Source organism: Python bivittatus, unplaced genomic scaffold, assembly GCF_059951505.1.
Source record: "Python bivittatus isolate LINGU-HERP-01145 unplaced genomic scaffold, Pbiv_v1 ctg000030_np1212, whole genome shotgun sequence".
NCBI lineage: Eukaryota > Metazoa > Chordata > Lepidosauria > Squamata > Pythonidae > Python > Python bivittatus.
The window spans coordinates 1,110,571-1,122,846 of record NW_028277031.1 but is presented as its reverse complement, the minus strand read 5'-3'; the positions used below and the strand labels follow the sequence as shown (position 1 = coordinate 1,122,846).

The 12,276-nt window shown below is 40.0% G+C and overlaps 1 protein-coding gene across 1 annotated transcript in view; it reads left to right on the top strand.

Annotated features, from left to right (window-relative positions):
- TNRC6A (trinucleotide repeat containing adaptor 6A) overlaps window positions 1–12,276 on the top strand; it is a 70,625-nt gene that overhangs the window by 17,702 nt on the left and 40,647 nt on the right. Inside the window, exon 4 of the mRNA XM_088152058.1 lies at window positions 2,516–2,537. Within this exon, the coding sequence (XP_088008184.1) occupies window positions 2,516–2,537 (22 nt within the window). The remainder of the gene's footprint in view (window positions 1–2,515; window positions 2,538–12,276) is intronic.

Below are 12,276 nucleotides of genomic sequence, written 5' to 3'. Positions count from 1 at the left end.
ATAAGCAGGCACAACCAGAGTTGTCAAGGAGTAGGGCAGCCTTGAAATTTAAATAAATAAAATCCTGACTGAAAAAGATCCAGATAATATTTTTCATCTAGGATCCTCTAGCTGATTTGTTGCCATCCTAACTTGGACAGGAAGGTTGAAGACTGGGTGGACTTTGTCAAAAAGGGCCAGGAACATTACCTTCTTTAAAGTAGGTGTCCCCTAAAACCTAAATAGCATCGATAATCTCCTGAAGCCAGCTGGTAGCTATCTAAAGAAGTCAAAAGGCATGTGGATTAAGCCCACAGATGGCAGAATTCAGGCCACAGAGACCCTCTCCACGACCTTAGGTCCCACAAGGTCCAAGGAATCCTAGATCACAACATAAGATTCTGTATGTCCAACTGGAGTCCAACCCACTTGACACTTGCCTATATCCACCAAGAGATCCACAAGTTCACTTGGCATGTCTTCAGGCAGGGCTTTGTGGGTGCAAGAATCACAGAGAGAAACCAGTGCTTCACCACTCTTACTGTTACCATATAGGCTCAAACATGAACTCCTAACAGTGCCCATTTGTGTCCACTACTGGTTTTTCTCCACTGTCACCTTAGGCATCTTTTCAGTCACTTCATTTCCCTCAGTTTCTAAATAAATCAGGGAGCTGTTTTGGATCTTCACCTGGATGGATGCCTTGCAGGAACAGCCCCAGCCAGCCCTCTGACTGCCCCCACATTCTCAAGGCCAGGGGTTCCCAACCTGGGCTGCCCGCACCCCCAGGGTGCGTTTCAGGGTGGGTGACAATTTTATGCACTGAGTTAAAAGCTTATTTTTTTAAGTTGAATTTGTTCACCCACTTTAGAAATTAGACTTCTTCATCTTCAAATGTGATGTTACTTTTGTAGGGGGTGCAAACATTAATCAAACATTTCCTAGGGGTGTGGGGCATAGAAAAGGTTGGGAACCACTGCTCTAGACCAACCAGTTGCCTGTCAACCTGTGATGACTTAGTGTCAGTATGGTCGAGTGTTATGTGTTGAGTAAGTTATAACCAATTATGGCTTAAAAATCCTAGCTTAGTACAAGTTAATGGATCAAGTGTTTCAAGTCACTTTTCCCCTTATTTATAAAACAACATGAGAGAATAGTATGAATGCTTCTAGAATCATGTAATATAAGGGTTGGCGTCACCTTAGAGAGCATCTAGTCCAACCTCCTGCCAATCTGCTGATACAGTATCTCCAACAAACAGCCATCCGGCCTCTGTGTACCTCCGGTGAAGGAGGGTCCATCATCCTCCAAGGCAAAGTGTTCCATTGGTGAACAGCTGGTACATTAATACGTTCTTTTTAACGTTTAACTGAAATCTAGTTTAAACCTGTTGTTTCTTGTCCTTTCTTCTGGAACAATTCTGCCCCATCTTCTACATGACATCCCTTTAGATACGTAGTAACAGCTACATGTCTCCCCACAGCCCTCTTTTCTCCCGTCTAAACGTGCCCAGTGCCTCCAACTGCTCCTGGTAACTTTTCCTTCCATGGTCCAGCCTTTGTTTGAAGACTTTCCCTGAAAGAGACCTCACTGCTGTACATGGCAGTCTTTTGTAGCCTGCTATAGTCAGGAAGTTCCTCCTGAGATCCTTGTAATTCTTCTTACTTCCTTGTAGTAGCAGCTCATTAGTTTTGGCCCCACCTTCTGGGACAAGAGAGATAAGTTCACTCCCTCTTCTATGTGACAACCCTTCGGATATTTGATGGAGAATAAGAGAAACAAGTACAGGGAAGCAGTTAAGGTGTTAGACTAGGACTGGTTCAAGTTTACCCTCAACCACTGAAGCTCATCCAGTTTCTTTCTCAGGCCATCCTACCTCACAGGGTTGTTATATGAATAAAATGCAGACAGACCTCTATATAAAGTGCACTGAGCTCCTGGAGACAAAGCAGGATATAAATCTAACCAGTAATACTAAGTAATAAGGTTTCTGGTGTCTACTACTCATCAGGCTTAAAGGCTCCATCCTTCTTAGCACAGGTTGTTGACAAAGCAGTGGGAGAGAGTTCTCACCTTCCTGCTTTTGGGCTTCCAGGAGGCATGGGATGGGCCAGTGTGGGAGCAGCATACTGGCCTCCTTGGCTCTGTCCAGCCTGTTCTTGTATACCCGTCCTGTTTTGAGAGTGGCTTGTATATTTATTAGATGCCTTAGTTGGGAGTTCTTTGTAAAGAGAGGCAGAAGATCTAACAGATGCACATTGTGGTTGTCCAACAACCTCCCCCGCTAAGCGTCTTGGTTTGCAGCTTCCATAATCAAGATGGCCCTTAATTAAGGATGAAAGACTATAAACCTTTAGAGGGCACCATGTTAGGAAATACTTTGTTAAGGAGGAAGGGGAAATAATAGAAACAAAGCTCTCTGTTTAGGAATGCCTTTAAGAAAACCAGTAATGCCCCCAAATTGGTAATTTAGGTCCAGTAGTGAGCAAAAAAGAGTCAGGAAATTGGTAACCGAGTTTTCTTTTTTGTTCCACAGGCCACTGAACAAAAACACAAAGGTAAGTTATCTACAATTATTTCTATAACTTTGGTGCATATCCTCTTGTATGGGGAATGGTTTGAATGTAGATTCTGTAAGAGATATGATGGATGGATGTCCAGATATTTCCAGGTGTTTACTTTTATTGTCTGAAAAGCACCTGCATGCTGCTGTTTTTCCCATCCCTTGTCAAGCTCAGTCTGTCTTGTTGAGGCGCACAAAGTAAGAAGAGCAAAAGGGAAGAGGAAACAAATGCACCAAAGAAAATTCCTTCTACCGAGCATCTCATGGCTCATAATCTTCTGCTAGAAGAGGAAGGAGAGAGTGGCAGAGGTCCAGATGGAAACACTACTTGTTACTCACCAAACATTGTTGCATACAGTATTTTAAAAGCCTGAATTTACTCCCTTAAAGCTAGAAGCCTTGCTTTTAAGAAACAAGAAGTGTGAAGTTGTACACTGTGTACTAAATTTAACAGCTTTGAGACAATATGGAGTTCATGTCAATCAACTCATATCAAATTGCTTTGCAACTGTAGAACCTCATTAGGGCAGTTAGCTTTTCTTAATGGTTGTGTCTAAGATCAAACCATGCTTCCATTTCAGTGCATTAGGTCAGAATAGAGAAAACAGATCAACTCTAAGACTTGAAAAATCCTTTTTCTCACGTACGTAGTATATTTCTCACCTGAACTGAAGCTGAATACTTCTCTTCAAAATTTTGAGTCCCTCCAGAAGTTCTAGGTGCTGTATTCGGTTCCCCTTTTCTCCTCTGTAAACCTGTGCAATAGATGTAAAAAATAGAACCACCCCACAAGCTTCTTGGTATGGGGGGGGGATTTAATCTGGGTCTCCCAAGCTGCTCCTGCCACATGTTTATGCCTAGGCTCCTTTGAGTCACTGGGAAACAAAATCTCCTGAGCAATTCTATGATGAATAGGCTAATTCATTTCAGAATTGTGGGTCAGCAGATGCCACTTGAAGTTTGGACAGATAGATTTTTAGATACACGTGCACCCTTTGAAAAAGTAATTGGTTTGAAAGGAAATCTGAATTTAACTAAGCCTGAACTAATTAACTCTTCTTAGTGCTATTTCCATAAGAAAGAAAGAGAAGTGGCAAATTACATTCCTCAAATATTTTGGAAAGTAGAAGAAATGGTGCTTGCATTTGCAGATTCTCTCTAATAGGTATTGTGGATGTAACTGAAAACACATCAACATTTTCTAATCTTTTAAAATTGAATAATGAATGCCCTCCTAATGTAGCAAGTCTTCCGAAATATTTTCACTGTTCCATAAAGTCACATAGAATGTTGTAGCTGGGGGGATTTTGGAGATCACTTAGTCCAGCCATAACATTTGTAGCATGTTAAGAAAAGCTGAGTTTAATGAAATCTCCTCAGTAGTTTATTTGCAGTCACCTTCCTTGTGATTTCTGCTCATTGCCTCTAGTCATGCCCTTTGAGACAATAAGAACAATTCTATTATATTGTAGGAAATGAAGCTCAGCACAAAGGGGAAAGGAATCTTAGTAAACTAACAGGGCCCACTGGGTTTCTGGTTCCCGAGACTTTCATTTGGAAACCATCTTACTGAACTATAGAGAGTATGGAGACTCCTCTCTGCTTTTTTAAAAAAAACTCTCACTTTTGGAGTTCAATGCATAAATGAAATGGTGTCTGGGTACACATAATTGGGAGTTTTCTTATGGGCCCAGGAATTAGCAAGTTAACAGGGTACCCAGAATGTGCTATCCAGCAGCAATGAAGCCCATGTTGTCTGTGCTTTTGTTTTTGCAGCCTTCCAGATTTCAAAATGCTAGAATTTAGAGCATTTATGAGATATATAGAGATATATTTCATCAGCATGGATATTCAGTCCAAGGAGGGACATTAGTTTAATAACTGTACTGCTTCAGGAAGTTCTAGCTACTTATTACATCCCAATCTCATTTATGTTGAAGGTTGTCCAACTTTATTCAGCGTTTTTAAAAATAAGCATAAAACTTAAAAGAAGCGACTGTGCTGGTCCCTGTATAAAAAATTCCTTTGTCGCTTATATATCCTAAGTGATACATTTGTGTTTAGATGCACGGAATGGATTTCATTTTAATAAATTATATTTTTTTGTAGTACAAAAGGAAATATAAGCTATATGTCCACAAATTTGTGTTCTGTTTATTAAGATTCTATCAATTGCTGGTCAATATGTTTTATTTTTATTTATTTATATATATATATAAAAATAATTTTCATTGAAGAAATTTTTATAACATAACATTAAAAGATACACCCAAAACAATATAGAAAAAAAGAAAAGATAAAGAAAAAGGTGAATAGAAAGCAAAGAGAAAGAAAACAAAAAATATTTAAAGAAGCAACTTCTGATCATCTTTACAGCAGTTACAAACAAACCTGTTGCCTCTCCTCCCTCTTTAAGGTTACATTACATAATTCCCTTTTCCCCATATTCAATCCTTATTAATCAGTAAATCCAGAAATTACCAGTTCATTTTTATCCATTTTCAGCAAAAAGTCCATAAAGGGTTTCCAGTCTTTTATAAAAGCAGTTGTTGTTCCCTCCTTAAGCAAATCAAGTCAATTTAGCCACTTCTGCAAGTTCTGCCATCTTCACAATCTGCTTCTCCATTGTGGGTATTTCTGTATTCTTCCATCTTTGTGCATATAATAACCTCACTGCAATTACCATATATAAAACCAATTGTCCATGAGTCTTTTCTAATTGACTACAAGTAGTTCTTGACCTCTGACCATTTGGTCAGCGACCATTCCAAGTTACAGCGGTGCTGAACAAATGATGACTACGGCCAGTTCTCGCCATCCCAGAACCCCCAAGGTCACATGATCACAATCTGGGTGCTTGGCGACCCATTCACACTTACAACCAGTTGCCAAGTGCCCCGCGATCACATGATTGCCATTCACAACCTTCCCTGCTGGCTTTCCTGCAAGTCAATGGGGAAACTGGCAGGGAAGGTTGCAAGTTGTTGGGGTAAGTCTCCCCCCGTGCACCTTCCTCCAGCCCCTCTGCACTTGTGCTAGTCACTCGCACACTCTCCCTGACCTGCAGCACATCCTCACACACCCCTCTGACCCTCCCCCACGCACCCCCTCGCTCCCTGCCCTACTTAGCAGCAGCCACTTACCTACTTGCGGGCCTGGGACTTGCACCTTCCTGCAGGCTTCCCCACCGACTTTGGTTGTTGGAAGCTGGCAGGAAGTTGCCTCCTAATGACTGTGGAAGTCAATTAATGATAGCAGCTGCTTAGTGATGGAAATTCTGGCCCCAGTTGCTGTCATAAGTGGAGGACTACCTGTATCCATAACTCCTAGTAAGAAAAATTCTGATTTCATCTGAATGTTAATTTTTAAAACTCTCTGCATCATCATATGTATTTGTGTCCAATATTTTTTTGGTTTTTCTGAAGTCTACCATGCATAGTAAAATGTCCCTTCATGCTTTTCACATTTCCAGTAACAATTAGAAGTACCTTTATACATCCTTTTTTTAATAGTAATTTTATTAAACATTACAATTTACAACAATAAAAACTAATACAAACTAAAAAAATGAAGGAATAAAAAGGAAAAATAGGCGCAGAAAAGAAAGAAAAAATAGAAAAAGAAATTAAAAAAAGAAAAAATAAGAATATAGTAAAGAAAAAGAAAAGATATAAAGAAGTGATTTCCCCCTTCATCACAAGTATAAACAATTTTAGTAACTTGTCACCTTCTCTTAAAATACAACAAATGATCTCTTCTTCCCATATCCCATCTCTTATCTATAAACAATCCATAAAACCTCATAATTTCAGTCCTGATGTCAGCAAAAGTCCATTAAGGGTTACCAGAGATAAAAACATATCCATTTTAACCGTGATCAAACAGCCAACTTCATGTTCCTTCTTTTTACTTCTAACAATCTTGATCTTAATCCAAATAATGTAAAACTTGATTTCTTTTCATTTTTTCTTTGTCCCTTCTCACAAAATTCTTCAAAGCTTTAACAAGTCTCTTTTGTAAATCCAATATAGGAAAATTATCTAGGTCATTCTCTTGGTTTATTTGTACAGTGGTACCTCGGGATACGAACTTAATCCGTTCCGTGACTCTGGTTGCAACTCGAGTTGGTCTCAAGTCGAGGTAAAGTTTCCCATAAGGTTCAATGTAAATCCGGTTAATCCGTTCCGCCCTCCGAATTTGGTCGCAACCCGAGGCAAATTTCCCCATAGGGTTCAATGTAAATCCGGTTAATCCGTTCCACCCTCCGCCCGAATTTGGTCGCAACCCGAGGCAATTTTCTCTTCAGAGCCTTACTCCTGCCAAGCCTGCTCTGCATTTTCTTTGGAGCCATGCTAACACACACACCAAAAACCTTCGCAAAACACCACAAAACACACCACAAACCTCACCGAACGTCTCCTTGCTACCGTGACCTCACCCACAGGAAGCCGCGACCACGTGGCAGCAGGGAAAATGGCCGCGGATCCGGTTCGTAAGTCGAGGCGAGTTTGTAACCCGAGGTAAATTTTTCCTGCCGAAGCTGGTCGTAACCCGAAATGTTCGTTAGTAGAGGCGTTCATAACCCGAGGTACCACTGTATATCCCTTTTAATTATTAAGATATCAGCTGGTTTCTTTTGTATGTCCAGTGAAACATCTTTTTCCATATCATTCTTGTAGCCTGTCATTTTAAAATCCACTTTCAATTCAGTCTCAGTTATGTCAGGTAGTACTTGTTCCTCTTCCTTAACATCTTTTAAACACAGCCTGACTATAGAGGCAGACACTCTTAAAATTAATTTCTGGGTCCATCGTTCAAAAATATCTTTCAATATGTCCAATGTTAAAATATTTTGCTTCATTCTGTATTAGTTGAGTGTTCTTCTCTTTTAATTGTAATCTTTAGTTCCTTCTAGTTCCCTCTGGTGTCCAATTTTTAAAGGCTTATCTTATGTTTCTTTTTTTAAATTCAAAACAAAAGCATTTTCTCACAGGAAGGATTCTTTATAATTAATTCCAAAATCTTATTTCAAATTTATCTGGACCCTTAGTCCATTTGTACCTTTCTAAAAATCAAAGTTTTAATCACCCTTTTGCTATTTATTCCAAAAAAAATTTTTTTTAAGTCCTTAAACTTGTATTTAAAACTTCTTTTGCTAAGGATTGAAGGAAACTCACCCAGTGCTGTAAAACTTGTTGATCCAAAGGTTCCTAATAGCTGAAAAGCAGTTAAACAAACAATTTCCGAAAGTGATTAGAAAAGGAAGTTTGTGAACCCAGTGTCCTTTGAAAAGACCATGATTTAAGCAAGATGACTATTCCCTCATCTCCCAGAGCTCTAAACCCACCAGAGACAGCTGCCTTGCAGACTCCTCCTGAGGATAACTGTCTGGAGCACTTGTGGGTGATCTGAGGTCCTCTCCTTGTCCGAAGAGGAATTACGAAGAGCCGCTCTACTTGCCAGCTCTTCATTCTGCTGCAGTCATCAGCTCCGCTCTTAGTGGAGCCGTCTTCAGTTTGCCATTTCTTCCCTGGAAGTCCAGAAGTACCTTTATCCATCCTACATAATGTATTTGGTGACATATATCAATGAAACATCATTTAATAAAAATTAATACGTTTTGATCCATATAGAAATCAGGTAATCAACTTGCTGGTTCATAATGGAAAACATGAATCCTTTGCCCCTTCTTAATTGTTGGAGCTCTAACGCACTCTAGTTGAGCCTTGCTTGTATTTCCTCCGGATTCTGATGAATAAATTGAAACTATACCGAACAGCAGAAAAGTGATAGGAGAACTTTATGTCAGTGTGAGAAAAGAAAGAAGTGCAAACACTTGAACGTGTGAGCAACAAGTGGGGTTGAAAGCAAATGTTCAAAATTGGAAAAGCTGGTCTATTGGCTTTAGGCAGAAAAAATATATATATATTGTGGAGTCTCTTAAAATATTTTTGTCTCACAGTAGAAATTGGGCATGATCCAAAACAACAAGAGTAACGGACTTACTCTTTTGCGCTTTTGGCCCTAGTTGAATGGAGACACCATGATGGATTCTTTATATTTTCAATAAGATCCCACTGTATGTGTTGTTCTGTTCAGATTGTACTGTTGTTTTATTGTTTGCGCCCAGAGTCCATTGAGAGTGGGGTGGCCTAGTAATGCTATAAAAGTTAACAACTAAATAAATTAGAGATCCTAGTTTGCATAGAGTAGCTGGAACACGCTTCGAATCCAGCAGGGCTTCGGTTGCCTTTTTAATGCCTTCGACTCTTGTGAGCTTGCCTGCTGAAGCCAGGCAGCAGTAATCGTATTTGTTGGCTTTCTGTTGTTTATGAAATCCTGGGTCGCACTTGGGAGGATTCAATTCTTAATGGGCCTTGGATTTTACAAGTTGCCTTCATATGTTTTGTTCTCTTCACAAGAATTTTGATCTGCAAGCCTAGAAAAGGCTTAAGCGTCTGTCTGAGTCAGTGATTCTGCTTTTCCACTGGAGGGGGCCAAGCATCCATCCTGGCAGGGCCTTGGCATGGTGGCCCTTGGGGTGGACAGAGAGGGGCTCAGGTGTGCCATTCTTCCTTCTCCCGCACAGCATTTACGCTGAACAACCCCCCCCCCCAAGTGCATGAGGATGACATCGCAGGGCAGCTTATGGGCTCTTTGTTCCACAGAGGCTCATAGCTTCAATTAAAAGCTTAGGAATATTTTATGGTTGATTGACCAGAACTTTGGTCCTTCATAATATGAACTGAACCCAGCTAAACCGTTCATTAAATGCACTGTCCCTTGTGCTTCCTACAAAATGTGCTAGACGTACAACCATGTTATACTGCAAATATTGAAGGGAGGGGGGGAATGTTTCAAATTTGAAGTGCTCTGAACTTGAAATATTCTGTATTAAGTTCAAAATCATTTGAGTTCAAAATGGTTGATTCCTGCCTTACTGACTGGGTTCCGGCACTGTTCCAGCCATTCCGGAAGTGTTCTGCCTTTCAGGTTCAAAACATTTCTGTGACGGCAGGAGAACGGCATCAGAACATTTGCAGAAAGGTGAGGACAGATGTTTTCAGTGTGAAACAGGACAGGTCAAGCTTGAAATGTTTTGAGTTTGAAACATTCTGCATGCCACTAAAACTATCCTTGTGGTGATTTGTTTATTCAGCATTAACAGATGCTTTTCATTTGAACTGAGGAGACTGATCTTTGGTAGGCATTCAGTTAAAGAAATACAGTATGTTCATCAGCTCTCTGAACGTCTTCCTTCACTTCTGTATTTCAAAAAAACGTCAGCAGTTAAATGATATATTTCTAGTTGATAGAGTGAGTCTTAAGACAGCAGAACTTTGCATTTTTATTTTTCTTATAAAGTGATTGCTAAGCAAACATTAAAACTATTTGCAAAATGTATACTGTCTGGAAAGTAGTATGTGCCCTTTGCCTAAGGAAAAAACTTTCCTTAAAACTTGATCAGTTTCCTTTCTCTGGATTAATACCAGAATGCCTGGAAAACCTTTCATTCTCCTAACTCTGCTTTCCTGCAGTGTAGGACAGCCTTTAGCATTAATTTGTGAAATGGTGGGTGTTCCTTGTCAGAATTTCTCATTGTGTCTCTCTTCCCTTTATGCTGTGCAAAAATTATTACCAATTGCCTAGTTGCTGACTTTAACTTGCAGTGCAGCCACACCGCCACTGCCTGGTCTGCTCCTCCTTGGAACCACACTGGAAGGGATCAGTGGTAGGTGTGAAAGCAAAGCCTGGCTAGTTTGCCGTTCAGCATTCCCAGGCTGAGAGGTGTTGAGGCATTTCTTAGAGCAGTGGGTTAACCATTCTTTAAAAGGGGCAATAAAAGAACAAATGGTTAACTGCAACAAGCTATTATTTCATCTTGTGCAATAAAATGGTTTAGTTTCTGATCATACAGGATGGTTCTTCATCAGAGGACATGATTTCCTGTCTTTACTGAAGTTGTTCAAATAATTGAAAGTTTATTTTTATATATCAACTGATGAGAGCACACAGCATTTCTTCTAGAAAACTCCTGCTTGTGCTGAAATTGGAAAATGAAATTCTGGAAAGGGTTCAGGTTATGACCAGTATATCTGATCCTACAAGCATTAAGGTGAGGATCACTCAAGAGAGTAAGCAGGTTAATAACCCTTTGAAGTTGTTACTGAAACATTTTGCTCTGAAAACTGAAAGTACTCCCCAAGTCTTGGCTGCTAGCCCATTTTGGACTAGGCGGTGATGTTATGAATGTTTGCAGATATTTTACCTCCGGGATGAAGGCCTCATTAAGGCCTTCATTACATTTTCCTCCTTTTCTCTGACAAAAAATGGAAGGTCTAAAGTCAAAGCAAAATGAAATGCAGAAGGTGTAGGCTTCCTTGATAGCGTGCATTCACAAATGCATTGTTGGGTGGGACATTCTTACACTGATAACACATGTAGTGTGTTATCAAAGAATCTTTGTTCTCTGAGAAACAAGACTGAACTTCCCTGCTGCCTCTCTTGAGCTGCAAACATCTGGTTTCCTGTCTCAGAAAAGGTTCTGACCAAGCTAATGTAATACTGTCCCTGTTGCACCAAATGTTGCAACATATATTAATACACAATCGTTAATATAAGTGAACTTGTCTACCAACAGATGGAGCTCCATCTCCAGGGCCACTAGTAGGTGCTCAAGATCCTTAAAAGTAGGAGCTTTGGTGCAACAGGCCTGGCAATATTTCTAGCTTGCAGAATTACTCTGAAGGAGTCTGGTAGCATCTTTTTCAACTAACAAATTTTATTAAAAGGCATAAGCTTTCATGAGTTGAAAAACGTGCTACCAGACTCCTCCTAATTTTTTGTTACCACAGACTAACACAGCTCTACTCCTGCATCTAGAATTATTCTGAGTAAAAACAAATCATTCGTTGGGAGAATAGTGCAGGTGATTAGATACCACTCTCTGTGTTCAGAAAGGATTAACTCATTAGACCTGCATAGGCTTAAGACACGTTTTTTTTTATTTTCTCTCCTTTGTCAGTAAACTGCAAAACGGTTCCTCAGCTTTTTGTGTTATCTTGCTCCCATCTCAGCTGATACTTGCCCACCCCTCCTCCTTCCAGAACAGCAACATGCTGATAGGTTTTGCTTACTGTTGATTTAAATAGATTGATCCATGTAAAACGTGACTGGAAAACAAAACCATTGAACTAATTGCAGTGCAATTTGACCCATTTACTCCTCCATATTATCCAGTCATTCTTGCCTCTAATTTCTGCCAAAAATGAAAACGGTGTACTCTTTGCAGTTTTAAAATGTTAGCCACTTGCACCCCATGGCTCTTACAGTTTCAGAAGTTTGGTTCAACTTACCAAAAACAAAAACAAAAAAACCCTAACATGCCATCAGGCATCGTTGCATTTTCTGATTTAGAAGATCCCTCGTAAGAGCAATTGGAAACTTTATTGGGCATAATCCAGTGACTGAATAAGTGATGATGACAAGGAACAAAAACAAAAAGGCCACAGAGCCCCATGTTAAATCCCTAATTCTTTAGATCCATTTTCACCTCTCCTTTCTTTTCCCAGGAGAGTCCTCACAACTACGTTTTTTCTTTCTCTCTCTTTAACTATACATGTCCCTGCAGCATAGGGGCTGAGGAAAGTGCCCACCTTATTCAGTGAGGTTCATAGCTGGGCATGGATTTGATTGATGACTTCAGTGTTCTGGGTTTTACCCACTGCATTCCC